The sequence below is a fragment of the Neovison vison genome, chromosome 11 (genome assembly GCF_020171115.1).
Source record: "Neovison vison isolate M4711 chromosome 11, ASM_NN_V1, whole genome shotgun sequence".
NCBI lineage: Eukaryota > Metazoa > Chordata > Mammalia > Carnivora > Mustelidae > Neogale > Neogale vison.
The window spans coordinates 67,221,152-67,238,364 of record NC_058101.1 but is presented as its reverse complement, the minus strand read 5'-3'; the positions used below and the strand labels follow the sequence as shown (position 1 = coordinate 67,238,364).

General features: G+C 42.9%; 1 protein-coding gene across 3 annotated transcripts in view; it reads left to right on the top strand.

Moving 5' to 3' along the window:
- FAM193A (family with sequence similarity 193 member A) overlaps nucleotides 1-17,213 on the top strand; it is a 165,823-nt gene that overhangs the window by 144,457 nt on the left and 4,153 nt on the right. For all 3 annotated transcript variants that reach the window (XM_044267911.1, XM_044267910.1, XM_044267909.1), the window contains 2 exons: nucleotides 371-1,202; nucleotides 11,050-11,131. In XM_044267911.1, coding sequence (XP_044123846.1) covers nucleotides 371-1,202; nucleotides 11,050-11,131 — 914 coding nt within the window. The remainder of the gene's footprint in view (nucleotides 1-370; nucleotides 1,203-11,049; nucleotides 11,132-17,213) is intronic.

Here is a 17,213-nt window from a genome sequence, read left to right as displayed (position 1 = left end):
TGAGCCAAGATCAAGAGTCAGATGCTGAACTGGCTGAGCCACCTGGCACCCCTGACTTTGTTTTAAAGAAGTGCCACTAGGGCAAAAGCTCTAAGGGACATCTTGTTAACCAGCACCCCCCACCCCTGCTACAACCAATAAAGTACAAGTGTACACTTTAGTAGAAAGATTAAATCTGATCATTCTTGAGAGTAAAATGATTTGGACTAGGTATGTTTTAAGCTATTTGGCTTATTATAAGCTATTTCAGGGTTTATGTTCTTACTATATGATTTGTTTTTAAGGTTTTTGTTGTTGTTGTTGTTTTTAATGCCTTAACGTAAGAAAACTCAACTGTTGTCTTAAGTTGCCTCTTCTTTTCCCACGGCAGCTGGAGGAGAAGGCTCGCTTGGAAGCAGAGGCCCGGGCCCGGGGGCACCTCCACCTCCGTGAGGAGCAGAGGCGGCAGGAGGAGGAGGAGGAATTTCAGCGGCTTCAGGAGCTTCAGAAGCTGAGGGCTGTGAAAAAGAAGAAGAAGGAGAGGCCAAGTAAAGACTGTCCCAAGTTGGACATGCTTGCTAGAAACTTCCAGGCAGCAGCAGAGTCTGTATCTAACTCTGAAAACATGCACAATGGCTCACTAGAGCAAACGGAAGAACCAGAAACCTCATCTCACTCTCCTGCCAGACATGGGGACCACACGGAGCCCAGGCTGGGGCCGGGGGCTGACGGGGACACTGCCAGCCCCATGGACTCCAGGGACTCCAGGCTCCTCCTCCCAAAGGAGGTCAGTGCAAAGCAGCAGGAGCCGCTGTCTTTTCTCCTTGACATGGTGCATCAGCACAAAGAAGGGAGCGGCAAGCAGAAGCTCAAGCAGACCAGCAAGGCCAGCAGCGAGCCAGCAAGGAAGCCGGCCGAGCCTCCCAGAGTCTCCGAGGGCCATCCCAGACCCCGGCCCCAGACTGAGTCGAAGGCGAAAGTGCTTGACCTCACTTCCCTGGCGGAGCAGAAGAGGGAGGAGAGAAAAGTGAACAGTAACAACAATAACAAAAAGCAGCTGAACCACGTCAAGGAAGAACGGTTGAATCCAGCCCCCCCAGAGCCCGCCTCTCCCAGTGAACACCCTCAGGACAGCAAGCTGGTGCCTGCGGACTCTCCGCAGCCCAAGGGCAAGGGCAAGAAAAACAGGAAGAAGAAAGGAGACAGAGTCAGCAGTTCAATCGGTAAATAGGGAGCCGGGGGAGTGTGGCCGGCCCCCCTGTCGCCGGGTCTGCCTTGCCTCTCTCATGGCTTTGGGCTTCTTGTGGCTTTGCCATAGCCAGGAGACACATGTGGCCCTTGTTGTTCTGTGTTGCTCTTTTGGAATAATTATAGACGTAGAAAGAATCCCCCCAATCACTGTTACCACATCTGCTTTCTCTTTATCCCTTTTTTATTGTTTTTCTGAATGAAAGGAGAGTAATTTCAGACATGAAGCCCCTTTGCCCTTAAATACTTCACTGTATATTTCCTTGAAACAAAGATAGTCTCTTACAAAACCACAGATATGGTTATCAGAATTAAGAAATTAATGTATACTGTATACTGTAGAATGATCTAATTATAGACCTTCATGCTGTTTCTCCTGTTCCTGACACAGGATTCAGTCCAGGTCCTCTGTCAGATCTCCTTAATTTCCTTGAATGAATTGGTTCTTCAGTTTCTCGTGACCTTGACACTTCTAAAGAGTCAGTCTCTATTTTTTAGAATAATTTATTTGGAATAATTTCAGTTTTTTTTTTTTAAATAAATCAGTCCCTGAGCATTAGGCCAACTTTATTTTTTTAAGATTTTATTTATTTATTTGACAGAGATCACAGGTAGGCAGAGAGGCGGGCAGCGAGAAAAAGAGAAGAAGCAGGCTCCTTGCTGAGCAGAGAGCCGGTTTCGGGGCTCAATCCCAGGACCCTGGGATCATGACCTGAGCCAAAGGCAGAGGCTTAAACCCACTGAGCCACCCAGGTGCCCCTCAGTTTGGTTTTATGTGCCATTTTTTCATGGTCAGATTCAGATTGTGTGTTTTGGGTGGGAATGCCATGGAGTTGCAGGGTCCTTGCTGGTGTCTGTCACGGGGGGCATGGAGTCTCCTTGCTGTGGGGCCATGCTTCCCCCTCTGCTCACGGAAGGGGAAGTGTCTGATGGGGGATGTAGGTCTCCTGCTGCTGGGAACATCCACTGGCAAGTCTTGCCCAGAGTGGTTGGTTGTTCCCGAGTTGTTTGCCACGTAGTGGTGTTTCTAACATCATTATTCCTTGCACATCTCTTATTTGGTGCTCTTTGGGAGCACTTTCCTTCCCCCATGCCCCATGTATGGTTTTCATTTGTTTAGTTATTTATATCACGGTGGATTCATGGAGACTTACTTTGTGCTATAGATTATAGTCCTTTACTGACGCTGCATGTTTTGGTCCTCTGGCTGTCCTAGATGCAGTCAGTGGGTGCCCCCTTGAAGGTCCCCCACTATTTTTGGAGCACTTGCGTACTTCCCTGCACTGGGAGGTGTTCTGGCCTTATTCTGTATTTTCCCGGTCCCAGCGCTGAATCTGCCATTTTCCAGGGAGCCCTGGTTCTTTCCAGAGGAGAGTGGCATTTAGAAACTTGGTGTTGCTGCTGTGTTGTTGCTACCAGGCCCTTCCCTTTGACACAGCCAGGAGTCGGGGCGTGGAGCAGGGCTGGTGCACACAGCCTACACTAGCATCTGATGTCATTTCTATAGTGAAAACCACAAGTTCACACGGTTGGCTCCAGCAGCACTCCCCATCACCTCTCCCCCTGCCTCCTCTCACCAGGGTTGTGCTTTACTAAAGCAGGTTTAGAATTGCTCACCCTCCCTGCTGTGAAAAACAGTGGGCTTGCTTAGTGATGTCTTCATGGTTCTTTTATCTCCAGGCTGAGGGCACAAGCAGGAGCAGTGGTCTGGGGAGGGAAGCAGCAGCCCCAGGGTGGGGAGGAGTGGCCTGGGGCAGGGAGCAGCAGCCCAGGGTGGGGAGCAGTGGGCAGGGGCAGGGAGCAGCGGGCCAGGACTCCAGCACATTGAGGTGCAGCTTCAACTCTGGCTTGAATTGAGGCCTTTGTTTCTGTTTGCCTTTCCTCTGGGTTGGTTTCCCCCGCCCCCAGCCTGGTTTTCCCTTTTCTTCCTCACTTCCACCCACTCTCTGTAGTTAACTACTCAGTTTCTTTCTTTTTCACAAAAGGTAGCATGCTAGAGCTTTTGCCCTTTGCCTGCCCCTCCCGCCAACTGAACATGTTCCAGAAAGCACGGTGCGTGGGGAGCACAGAGCTCTTCCTCGGCCGCCTGGGTTCCCGGGGCTGCCCTGGGAGCTATTTGGTAGGGAACTCCCAGCAAAGCGGAGTGCCGAGTCAGAAGGCGAAGGCCTGGCACAGACAGTCTTGTCAGGCTGGTGACTTGAGCCAAGACAGGAGGTGACATCACTCCACGATGTAGCTTTCATTTGCATTTTTCTCTAATTACAGTAAGGTCATATTTTAAAGGACTGTTTTCTCTTTTTTGTGAGTTTTCTGTTCGTATTTTTTCTTATTTTTGAATTAGGTTTTTGGTCTCTTTCCTTGCATTTTTAAGAGTCTTTCATATATTAGGAATATTAATTGGCCTTTTACCTGCATCACAGACTGCAGATACATACTTCTTTGGACCGTGTCTGTGATGCTTTCCAGCCATGCAGAGGTTTTCTTTCTCAGTTTTATATAGTCATTTCAGTGTCTCTGGATTATAAAGTGGTCGGAAAGCGTTACTCTAACACTGAAGCAGGAGAGGAGTGTGCCTGTGTCTTCCAGCATTTGTGGGGTTCTGCCTTTCTCATTTAGCCTCGGTGCATTGAGAGTGTCTTCTTGGTTATCGTGTGAGCCATGGGTCCAGGATTATCTCTTCTTAAATGGTTAGCCCGCTGACCCAGTACCAGTTACTAAAAATTCATCTTGCCCCATGGTTCAGGGTGCCTCCCTTGTGCTACACTCAGTTTCCCTGTGACCTTGCATCTACTGACTTCCTGTCGTTTCCTCCTTGCTTCCGTATGTGCCGCTGCTGCACTGAGCTGGTTACTCTGGGGCCCCGTGCACTTCAGGGAAGCCTCTCCTCCCTACTCTTCTCCACTGTGGTCCCAGCTGTTCATGTGTGTCTGTGCTTCCATACAAACTTGAGTGCCCGCATGCCACACGGAACCCTTCGTTGGTGTCTCTGAGAAAGAGAGAAATGGAAATTGGTCAATTTGGTATTTCTGTTTCTGATAAGGTTAATTTTAATAAACTATATTTCTATAGTAAATTATTCTTTTAGTTAGATTTTCCAGCTTATTTACATAGATATCTGAAACTATATAGTATTTAAAAATGTATTTTTCAATGGCTGTTTTCTCTTTTTTAACATTTTTAATATAAATTCTATTAATTAATTTATAATGTATTACTGGTTTCAGAGGTGCAAGCCTGTGATTCATCAGTCTTCTATAATACCCAGTGTTCATTACATCACATGGTCTCCTTAACATCCATCACCTAGTTACCCATCCCTCCATCTCCTCCCCCTCCTCTGTAGGAACCCTCAGTTCGTTTCCTATGACTGAGAGTCTTTTATGGTTTGTCTTCCTCCCTTGTTTCATCTTATTTTTTTCTCTCTTCTATGATCCTTTTGTTTTTTAAGTTCCACAGATTTTTGAAATCATATGATAATTGTCATTGTCTGATTGACTTACTTTGCTTAGCATAATACCCTCTAGTTCCTTCCACATCATTGCAAATGGTCAGATTTTGGTTTTTTGATGGCTGTGTAATATTTCATTGTATATGTATACCACATCTTTATCCATTCGTTCTTTATCCATGACATTCAGATGTCAATGAACATCTGTTGTGGACTTTGCTGCCATAAACATTGGAGCGCATACGCCCCTTTGGGTCACTACATTTGTATCTTTGGGGTAAATACCCAGTAGTGCAATTGCTGGGTCATAGGGCTGTTCTGTTTTTAACTTATTAAGGAACCTCCATATTTTCCAGAGTGGCTGCACCAGCTTGCATTCCCACCAACAGTGCACGAGGGTTCCCCTTTCTCCACATCCTCACCAAGACCTGTTGTTTCCTGACTTGTTAATTTTAGCCGTTCTGACTGGTGTGAGGTAATATGCCATTGTGATTTTGATTTGTATTTACCTGATGCTGAGTGATGTTGAGCATTTTTTCACATGTCTGTTGGCCGTTTGTCTGTCTTCTTTGGAAAAATATCTGTTCATTTATTCTGCCGGTTTTTGATTGGATTATAATTTGGGCATCGAGTTTGATAAGTTCTTTATAGATTTTGGATACTAGCCTTATATCCGATATGTCATTTACGAATATCTTCTCCCATTCTGTTGGTTGTTTTTTGGTTTTGTCCACTGTTTCCTTTGCTGTGAAAAAGCTTTTTGTCTTGATGAAGTTCCAGTAGTTTTATTTTTGCCTTTGTTTTCCTTGCCTTTGGAGACATGTCTAGCAAGAAGTTGCTGTGGCTGTGGTCGAAGAGGTTGCTGCCTGTGTTCTCCTCTATGATTTTGGTGGATTCCTGCCTCACATTTAGTTCTTTCATCCATTTTAAGTCTGTTTTTGTGTGTGGTGTAAGGAAATGGTCCAGTTTCATTCTTCTGCATGTGACTGTCCAATTTTCCCAACACCATTTGTTGAAGAGCCTGTTTTATTTTCATTAGCTATTCTTGGCTGCTTTGTCAAAGATTAGTTAACCATAGAATTGAGGGTCTATTTCTGGGCTCTCTGTTCTGTTTCATTGATCTGTGTGTCTGTTTTTGTGCCAGTACCATACTGTCTGGATGATCGCAGCTTTGTAATAGAGCTTGAAGTCCAGATTTATGAGGCCCCCAGCTTTGGTTTTCTTTCTGAACATTGCTTTGGCTATTTGGGGTCTTTTCAGGTTCCACACTAATTTTAGGATTATTTGCTCCAGCTCTGTGAAAAAGTGAGTGGTATTTTGATAGGGAATGCATTGAATATGTAGCTTGCTGTGGATAGCATAGACATTTTAACAGTATTTGTTCTTCCAATCCATGAGCATGGAACATTTTTCCATTTCTTTGGGTCTCCCTCAGTTTCTTTCATGAGTGTTCTATAGTTTTCTGAGTACAGATCTTCTGCCTCTTGGGTTAGATTTATCTTAGGTATCCTTGTAGCCACCTTCCCACTCTGATACCTGGGAGCTCTGCCACACTCAGGCAGGTATCCCTGGTCTTTCTGTGACCCTGTGGGTCCTGAAACCACAGTGTCCCCACGAGGGCTCTACTCCTCACTTAAACCTCTGGAGCGATGTCCCTCCATGGAGCAGACTTCTAAAAGTTCTGATTTTGTGCTCCACAGCTCTCTCACTGCCAGGAGCCGGCTTAATGGAGATTCCCTCCCCCATGGTCTGTCCTCCCATATACTGCCCCAGATTCACTTCTCCCGTACCTCCTACCGTCCAGAAAGTGATTGCTTTCCTGTTCATAGAGTTGCTGCTATTCTTATCTTCGATCTCTGGTTGAGTTCGCAGGTGTTCAGAATGATTTGGTAGTTATCTAGCTGAATTCCTGAGGCCAGATAAAACTAAGGTTTTCTACTCCTACTTCCTGGTGCCGTTGTAGCCTGCCTCCCAGTGAGGCTATTTTTATTTTCATCACCCTTCGGTGTTTTATATATTTGTGTTCTGTTCCCATTCTCCTTCTTTCAGCTAGTTAATAGTTTGTCTTTTATTTTGGGGCTGCCTGACTGGATCAGTGGGTGGAACATATGACTCTTGATCTCGGGGTCATGAGGTCAAGCCCCACATTGGACATGGAGCCTACTTTAAAAAAAAAAGAAAAAAAGAAAAAATAGTTCATCTGTTTTATTCATATTTTTAAAAAAAACAAAAACAGGCTCTTAATTCATTAACCAGGTTTACTTTTGTTCTTTCTAATATCTCATCAATTCCTACCGTTATCTAATTTTTTTAAAAGATTTTATTTATTTATTTGACAGAGAGACACAGTGAGAGAGGGAACACAAACAGAGGGCGTGGGAGAGGGAGAAGCAGGATTCCCGCCGAGCATGATCATGGAATCATGACCTGAGCTGAAGGCAGCCGCTTAACGAGTGAGCCACCCAGGCGCCCCTCTAATTTTTTGATTTGGGAATTTAGTTCATTTGTTTTTATTCCATCATTTTTATTGTATTTAGTATTTAGTATTTAGCATTGCAAATTTTCCTTTGATCATTCCTTTAAATATACCTCAGTCTGATGATGTTTCCATTGGTGTATTGTTGTTTTGTTTTGTTTTGTTTTAAGAAGTTCAGGAATTTCTTTGTTTTTATCCCCCCTTTGTCCAGTAGTTGAATAGTGCCTTTTAGGTTTCCAGGTGGGAGAGTCTTTTTTTTTTTTTTTTTTTTTAAGATTTTTTTATTTGAGAGAGAGAAAAGGAGGGAGATGTTGGGGTGGCAGAAGGAGAGGGAGAAGCAGACTCCCTGCCGAGCAGGGAGCCTAATACTGGGCTTGATCCCAGAACCCCGGGATCATAGCATGAGCCACTCAGGCTCCCCTGGGAGAGCCTGTCTTATATTAATAATTTCTAAGTTTTCTGTATTATAATCAGAGAGTATTGTTCATAATATTTCTGCTTTATGGAATTTACTGATATTTTCCTTGTGACCAGCTTTTCTGACTGCTTTATATACCCTTGAGATAAATGTGCATTTTTTCTGTTACCATGGTGAAAATTGAATGTATATAGCTGCATGATGTATTGATGAATAATATTTAGGGTTAGGTCTTCTGTTTCCTTCCTGGTTTTTTGTCCTCTTGACCTGTCCTCTGTTATTCATTATTTAATGAGTTTCTAAGTTTTCTTGTCTCTCTTGCAGTTTTGCTTTATAAAGGTGGTATTTGTATTTGGTGCCCATTCCTAACTGTAATAGCTTCTTAGTGAATTGTGGGGTTTAATGCTAAGAAATGTCCTTTTGTTGTGTTTTTGTGCTTTTGCCTTGAATTCTACTTTGTCTAAGATGGTGATCGCTGACCCTTCTCTCCTTGTCTCCATTCACCTGGCGGGGCACCTCTGCTCTCATCGCTTCGTCCCTTAGTGTTAGCTTGTTCTCTGATTTCAGACAGCACAAATCTTCAATCCTGCTTTGTGAACCACAAATAGAAAATCTTATCTGTATAAGCCCATTTGCATTTATTACTACTGTGTGTGGTCTTCTCAGCTCCAATGACATTTATAATTTATATTATTTTATAATTTATATATTTTATATTTGCTGTTTCTTTTTCTGTATGATGTGTTTTCTTAGCTTTTATTTTTGAAAATCATTGGTGTTTGGGAAACTTGGCAGTCTTGCCTGAGTGCATTCCTCCACACTTGGACCTTTGGTGCCCCATCCTTGGGCATCCTTGGTTTCCTTGCTTATCTTCCACAGTGGGCTTCAAGGCAGATTCTCTGACACCTACTTTCTTCCTGGACAACAGTCCATGAGCTGCTTCCATCCTTCTCACTTCCCCCTTTTACAGTCTTCTTCCCATTTCCCAGCTGGATTATTTCTGCTGTGTCAGACACAGGGTATTCATGGGTCTCCAGCTGATGACATCCCATGCTTGTGTTGGTCCTCCTGTGAAGTGTTCCCTGTCCTCTTCACCCTTGGGCACATGTCTTCAAGTCAGGGTCAGGGGTACAGAATTCTCGGAGCTCTGCAAAGCAAAATGTTTCCTATATAGAAAGCCTAGCCTGGCTGGGTATGAATCCTTGGGTCACACTTTCTACTCTGATTAACATAGCTTTGCTGTTGTGAGAAATGTCTTCCTGGTACTGAATCTGGTTATGGTTCTCTCACTTTTTTTTCTTATACCAAGATGTTCAGTATTAATTATTCTTACCAGAAGAAAGAAGATTAAAAATTGCTTTGTACGGGGGCACCTGGGTGGCTCAGTGGGTTAAGCCGCTGCCTTCGGCTCAGGTCATGATCTCAGGGTCCTGGGATCGAGTCCCGCATCGGGCTCTCTGATCAGCAGGGAGCCTGCCTCCTCCTCTCTCTCTCTCTCTGCCTGCCTCTCTGCCTACTTGTGATCTCTCTCTGTCAAATAAATAAATAAAAAATCTTAAAAAAAATTTTTTTTCATTTGTACGGCAGCTTTTTCAGCAGATATACCTGATCTGTTTCCTTTCGTGGTTGTTCCTCTTCCAGAACTAGTAATGAAAGCTGTTCATCAGAGACTTGCTTTCCTAGACTTCACTTTCATTATATCTCTAAACACCCCTGCCCCATGTCACCCTTCTTCATGCATTAGCGCTTCTTTGAACCAGGCCTCAGCAAGTCTGCTCGGCAGCCAGGCAAGGTCTGTATGTTGAACACCTAGACGGAGTTCCAGTCGGAATAGTCTTGGTGGCTGAGGAAGAATGGTTGGGCTGTGGAAGCAGGCAGCTGTGACTCGATGTGTTGTAGGATGACTCTGCGCTGCCTGGCTTGGGCAGGGTGGGAACTGGGCCCAAGGAGCCCAGCTGGGAGGCTGGTGAAGGCCAGCACTGTTGTGGCAGCAGTGGGTAGAGATAGGAGGTCCCAGACTGTTCACAGAGAACTTGCCTGGCCCGTAGAAGGTTTGTTGACATGAGAGTAACACAGGGCCAGAGGGACCCCGTCAGAAACTGAGCAGGCTCGCAGCGGATGGTGAGGGACACAGTTTTGCCCTTACCAGGGGGCAGATGCCCGACGGCACCCGTAGAGCTAGCTTCAGGGCCCTGCAACTCAGGAAAGCAGTCTAGGGCAGTGGTAAAGGTTTGAGGGTGTCGGCATCCCCATGGAGGAAGGAAAGCTGGGCACAGGGAGCTTTGGGTGCTGGCAGAGGTGTGGTGGGAGGGGCTGTGGTCATAGGAGTCCCTGTAGGGAAGCTCTTCCCAGACTTTTCTGTGAGCTTGCAGATGGGATGGCCCTCTGCCTGATGGTCTAAGTCAGCAAAAATGACAGCTGCTGTTACACAGCTGAACCATGTCTTATGCTCCTGTGGCGGTGCCCCAGTGAAGGGAAAAAAGTATGTCTTTTTTTTAAAGATGACAAAAAATTATCCCGTGCTAAAGTCTGCAGGGAAGTGGAGATTCTGTACGTTCCTTTGATGATGGGGCCAGGTGTTGATGATGGGGCCAGGTGTTGTTGATGATGGGGCCAGGTGTTACTGATGTTGGGGAAAGGTGTTGTGTCTGCACTGCCAGCCTCCCTAGCAGCCTAGCTGTGCACTGGTGTAGCCTCTGGCGCCCGAGGGCCAGTAAGTGCCCAGCATCCCACAGGTCCCACCCTGCCCAGCAGACAGGGTGGGCAGAGAAGCAAGAAGTTGAAGCCCTCAAACTTGCTGAGATTCTAGGAGTTGGAGTAATCCTGAATCCTTAGTCTCCCTGCATCTGGCCTGTTTCGGAGAGGGTGATTTAACTGAAAAGTGAAATACAGCCTTGCTTTTTATTGGAACAGCCTGAAAAGTGTTTGATGATGTCTGTGGGATGTTACATGTAGAAACTAAATGCCTGGGGGAGCCATCTTCCTATAGAGGTTGATTTAGTCATGTCCTGTTGCTGCAAGGGACACTTGCAAGGGATAGTGTTTGTTTCCCCATGAGGCTGACTTCTCGGGTTCTGTTCACTAGCATGCCTCACTCCTTCCCACCCTCTAGTAGCGACATAGGACAGACTCTGAGCCTTGCAAGCATGATGGATTTCTAGGAATCTTCTTAAGGTTTCTCCCATCATGGAAACGTGTCAGGTAAATGTGTCAAGTAAAGGCCAGTCCCTTCAGGCATCCAGGTGTCAGGTCTCTGGTGGGACCTGGATCCACAGTTGTGCTCAGCAGACTTGTGAGTTCCATAATTTTGAAGTTGAACCTGTATGTTCACAAGCAGGTGAGAGATATCTGCCCTTCCTTGGCTATTTGTAAAGTCTCATTTTTGAGAAAATTTTTAGTTCGTGAAATTTTTAAAATTAAGCCAAGCCAGGTGATCTGTTCTTTTGTAATCTGACTTGCCTCTTTTCTTTCATTTTACAGATGATGTCTTTCTGCCTAAAGATATCGACCTAGACAGTGTGGATATGGATGAGACAGAGAGGGAAGTGGAATATTTCAAAAGGTAAGTGTTAAGCCTTTCTGTCTGAAATAATGAGGCTTTCATGACTGCCAGACATGACCCTCCTGACCCTCCCATAGCATTGCCGGCTGTCCTGGACACAGCTTCTGTCAGCTAGCAGAGTGGCCTGTCACACACGTTCCCTCACAGCGCTAGCACACACAGGGGCCTCCTCACTCGCCCTCACACCTGGTCCCCACCCCTGTGTGTGAAGACTGGTTGAGGACCGTGGCTCCAGACCAGCAGCATCACCCAGGCACACAGGCCCCTGCCCAGACCTTCAAAGTCACTCTGGGGAGGGGCCCAACAGCTGTGTTCTCATGAGTGGCCCCAGCCATCCACATGTGCTAACATTGGAACACACTGTTACGGCACACTTTTAAGGAGAAAGGTAACATTTCAGAGATTCGCTCAGTTTTCCTGATAAGCAGATTTCATTAGTACTGTGTTCAATAGTATTTTATCTACTTTGTGAATTATGGCAAGAAAATTTCATTTTAAAGTTCCTTGTTCCTTCTTTAACCTGTTTGTTTCAGATAATACACACATACACACACCAAAGAAGCAGTTAGTTTGCAGTGCAGAAAGCCATTAACTCCTTTCTGAAATATGTGGGGTTGTGTGGGCAGCTCAGTTGATTAAGCATCTGATTACTGATTTCCGCTCAGGCCTCAATCTCAAGGTCAGGAGTTCAAACCCTGCATTGGGCTCCATGCCTAGCGTGGAGTCTATTTAGAAAAAACAAAAGATAAAAATAAATGAAATATTATAGAATTATAGATGATTCTGGAAGTTATATTTTTTTTATAATGTGTATGTGTGTGTGTGTATCTCCACAGGCAGAGTAAAGTGTTTGCTAAAGTTGGATGTTCATTCTAATAAAAACTCTTAACATAGGACTAGATAGGCATATCCTTAACATAATAAAAGGTATCCATAAAATACAATAAATGCCATAGTTATAAATGCCATAGTTACAGTGAAACATTAACAGCTGTCCCTTGAGATTAAAAAAGAAGGGGCACCTGGGTGACTCAGTGGGTTAAAGCTCTGCCTTCAGCTCAGGTCATGATCCCAGGGTTCTGGGATCGAGCCCCGCATCCAGCTCTCCGCAGCGGAGAGCCTGCTTCCTCCTCTCTTCTCTGCCTGCCTCTCTGTCTTACTTGGGATCTCTGTCTGTCAAATAAATAAATAAATCTTTAAAAAAGAAAAGAGATAAGGATGCCCATTGTTACAACTTCTGTTTGTGAAGGTGTAAGAAGAAACAAAAGGGACAAGAATCAGAAGGAAGAAATGGAACTGTCATTCTCAGGTGACAGAAGTATGTACAAAGTCTGAAAGAATCTGTAGGCAGATCACTTGAGTTACTAAGACAATTTGCCCTGAAACTGGATTCTGGGGAGCATTTCATGGATAAATGCGGAACTTTGGAGAGATATTTTCCTCAGGTAGACCTATAGACCATATCCTTTAAAATCATGCATGACCTGGGACGCCTGGGTGGCTCAGTTGGTTAAGTGGCTGCCTTCGGCGCAGGTCATGATCCCGGCGTCCTGGGATCGAGTCCCACATCGGGCTCCCTGCTCAGCAGGGAGCCTGCTTCTCCCTCTGCCTCTGCCTGTCACTCTGTCTGCCTGTGCTCACTCTCCCTGACAAATAAATAAATAAAATCTTTAAAAAATAAAAAAATCATGCATGACCTTATCAACAAAGATTATCAAACATATAAGACCTGGGGAAAAGAAACATTTAGAAATGAAAAATGTAATGATTAAAATCAAGATGTTAATAGATTTGTGATAAGCAGAGTAGACGGTGCTAAAGAGGGAATTAGTGAACTGGAAGAACGATCTGAAAGATGTACCCAGAATGCACTCACATATAAGGACATTAGAAAAGAGGAAAGAGGCTCAGACACATGAAGGAGAGACTGAGTCTGACAGACGGTTGACTGGAGCTGCCTGAGGAGATGGTGGAGGCTACAGGAGAGCTGTATTTGAAGAGATACAGCACCTGGGCATTGTGCGGAGCTAATGAGAAATCCAGATCTACAAATGCAAAAGCTGTACAACATACACCAGTGGGATAAACAAATGAAAATCCATTCCTCAACATAGCAGATGTGAAACCAGAAGACCATGGAGTGAGATTTACAGCTTTGAGAGAAAGTTCTCAGTCTGTAACTATGTATCCCACAAACCTATTCTTTTCCATAGTAAAGAAAAATTGCAGGAACTTGCTCCAAAGAGATCTGTGTTTAAAAAAAAAAAATATATATATATATATATATATATATATATATATATATATATATATCTTCAAGAGAAGAAGATACTCATCTCAGAAAAACAGTGTGATTTGCAGGAAGGAGAGAAAAACTGCCTGATAAATGTTAAATAAAACATTTTCTTTGTAACCACAGAGTAATAATGTCTAATTGACATGTCTGAAAGAACCACAGTACTGAACAGCAATAGTATATAAGCTAGATTTAAAAAAAAAAAAAAGTCCTTTTTTGTTGAGGTATTTAACAGTTAAATATTTAATATTCAGACTTGAAGCTAAATGGGTGATACACTTTTACAAGTAAGCATTAAAAGAATAGAAATAGAAAAAAAAAGAATAGAAATAGGATGTGTAAATTGCTAATCTGTAGAAGGAAAAAAATAAAAACTCAAAAAAGTAAACATAAAGAAATATAGTAAATAAAGTTTAAGAACACAGGAGACACAAGTTCAGCTTTATCAGCAGCCTTGATAGACAATAAAGAAGTTTCTCAGATTGTGTTGACAGTTTTAAACACACACACACACACGCTTACACACATGCGGATGTGCACACACACATACCATTTATAAGAACATACCTAAAACACAGTGAATAGAAAGGTAAAGAGGAAAAGGAAGCTGTTGTATAACTATGTTATTATCAAAGAGAATATGGATTAATAAAAGGGACTGATAAAGGTTGCTGTATAGTGCTAAAAGATTCAATGTGTGAGGAAGACACAGAAATTTTAAACTAGGTGCTTAATGAAATAGCCTCAGAATACAAATAGGAACTAGTTTGGGCTGCATAGAGAATTAGATCCACCGTCCCTTTCGGACATCGTCCCCATGGATGTGGAAGATGAGTACAGAGGAGAGTGCATCCAGGGAACAGGGAATCTGTGTTCTGGGCACACAGGGAACACTCACAGAAGTGGAGTGGGTACTGGGCCACAGAAAGCAAGGGTCAGAAGTTTAAGGGAATGAATATGTGTAATTGTATGCCCTCACCGCATCACATTTAAGTTGGCAATTTACCAAAGTAAATTTTTAAGTCCCTAAGTATTTGGATATCTGAAAGTATATATGTTTAACTCATGGGTTCAATAAGAAACCACTGTAAAAAAAAAAAAAAAAAGAAACCACTCTAGACATTTAAAAATACCTGGAACTAAAAGAGAAGGAAAACACTGACTATGAAAACTGTGGGCTATGGACAGTTTGCTGTTGAGTGCTCTTTCAGTGAAGCCTTAAGGCTGCCGAGTGAGTTCTTAAAAACCTGAAAATTAATGAGTTAAGGATTTTGTTTGAGAAGTTAGGGAAAGAACAACCAAATAAGCCCAAAGAGCATAAAAGAGGATAATACATAAATCATGAAACAGAAAACAAATACAGAGGAGATCAACAAAGCCAAACTTTGACTCTTTGAAAATATTAACTAGATAAATAAACCTTTGAGAGACTGATCAAGATAAAATAGGGAGAAACGACACAATACAGTAATTAGATGAAAAAGAACCAGCATGTTGATAATTATCAAAGTTGGACCGTGGCTGTACCGATGTCACCACACTCTGCTTTTGTGTGTGTGTGACATCTTCCATAATGAGAAGAGTTTTTTAAATTCTGTGACTATATAAGTGAAAGGGAAGACATAGCTACAGGTGCTGTAGTGATTCAACTCTACAAGAACACTGGGAACAACTTCACAATGAATTTTAAAACTTAAATACAAAATCAATGCAGTAACAAAATAGCCTGAATGATCCAGTAACCATCAAAGAAATCAGAGTAGTAGTTACAGATAATCCCAATGCATTCTGACATTTGTGCAGAGAATTCTCCCAGAACTTGAAAGAGATGATCCAGGGCACCTGGGTGGCTCAGTCGGTTAAGCATCTGGGATCAAGCCCCACATTGGGCTTCCCTGCTCAGTGGGGAGCTTGCTTCTCCCTCTCCCCCTCCCCCTGCTTGGGTTCCTTCCTTTGTTGTCTCTCTCTCTGTCAAATAAATAAAATCTTTTAAAAAAAGAGATGGAGATGATCCAGCCCTTTACTGATTCTACCAGAGAATTGAAAGGAGGAGACAACACAAGACTCCCCACTTCATTTTACGAGAGAAGGAAGATTCTGATACCAAAATCTGCTAAAAGCAATACAGAAAACATGAAAAATCACAGATCTGTTTTGGTCATGAGTATTAATTGGATGTGAAAAAATTTCACATTCCAAATCCAACAGTATTTTTTTTTAACGATTTTTTATTTATTTATTTGTCATAGAGAGAGAAGCGAGAGCAAGCACAGGCAGACAGAGTGGCAGGCAGAGGCAGAGGGAGAAGCAGGCTCCCCACAAGCAAGGAGCCCGATGTGGGACTCGATCCCAGAACGCTGGGATCATGACCTGAGCCGAAGGCAGCCACTTAACCAACTGAGCCACCCAGGCATCCCTCCAACAGTATTTTTAAAAGTAATATTTGACCAAACTGGTGTACCCTAGGAATGAATGCAAGGAATATTTACTATTAGGAAATCCACAAATGCTATTTGCTAAATTGATAATTAAAGAAGAACCATATGATCATTTCCATAGGTTCAGAAAAAAAATTTGATAAAATATTAGCATTCCATTAATTAAAGAAAAAAAGAAAAAGGTAAACTAGTAGTAGAAGGAAATATCCTTAACCTGAAAAGGAGATTTACCAAAAGAGAGAAAAGAAATGCTACATGAAACATTTTCTCAAATGGGAAGCATGGAAGCTTGTGCAAAACAGAGATGCTCTCTGTTTCCATCTCTGTTCAGCCTTAAATCATGGTTCCTAGGCAGCATAATAAGAGAAGAAAAGAAATGAAAAGACTTAAAGAATGGAAAGCAGGAGATATAATTCCATTTTACTTAACAGTTGATCTAACTGACTACAAAGTTAATTACAAAAAAATTAGCAAGAGAAAGAGTTTAGTGAAGGGACGGGCTATAGGATCTGTGTACAGAAGTTACATTTCTCCATACCATCCATAATTTGAAAATGTAGTTTAAATAAAGACGGTATTTGTAACAGCTCCAGAATCTATGCAGTTTCCATGAATAAATCTAATAGAAGTTGCCAACGACCTGTGCATAGAAAGAGATCAAGCATGAGGGAAGAATTTGGAAGACCTGGGATAGATCCCGTATTCATTTATAGGAAACGTGTAAGCTATCTCACTTCCCAAAATTTATCTGTAGATTTTAAAGCCCAAGAAGGATTTTGTAAAATTGAGTGTTTTTAAAACACATTCGTGTAGGGTGGACATGTGATACAGTCACACATAGAATGCTGCTCAGCCATGGAGAGGAACAGGCTAGAACAGTCTGCAGTGTGGATCCTACAAACTCGGGAGTGGACAGAGGCACAGCACGCAACTATACATGATACCCTGTTTATAGAAAGCTCAGTTTAGACACAACCAAATGTTTTTAGACACAACCAGTTTTTACATTTTTTTAAATTGTTGTATTTAAAATCAGTTATTAACATACTAGCCTTACTAGCATATTATTAGTATTATATAATATAGTTTAGTTAATATTATATATTGTATTATATAGTATGTATTATTATATAATATATAATAATATAACATTATTAACATTATTAGTCTCAGAGGTGGAGGTCAGTGATGCATCAGTTACATATCACACCCAGTACTCCTTACATCACGCGCCCTCCTTGGTGCCCGTGGGGACACCATCTCCCTCCACCCACTCCTTCCCCTCCAGCAGCCCTCAGTCTGTTTCCTAGAGTTCAGAGGCTCTTACGATTTGTCTCTCTCTCTGATT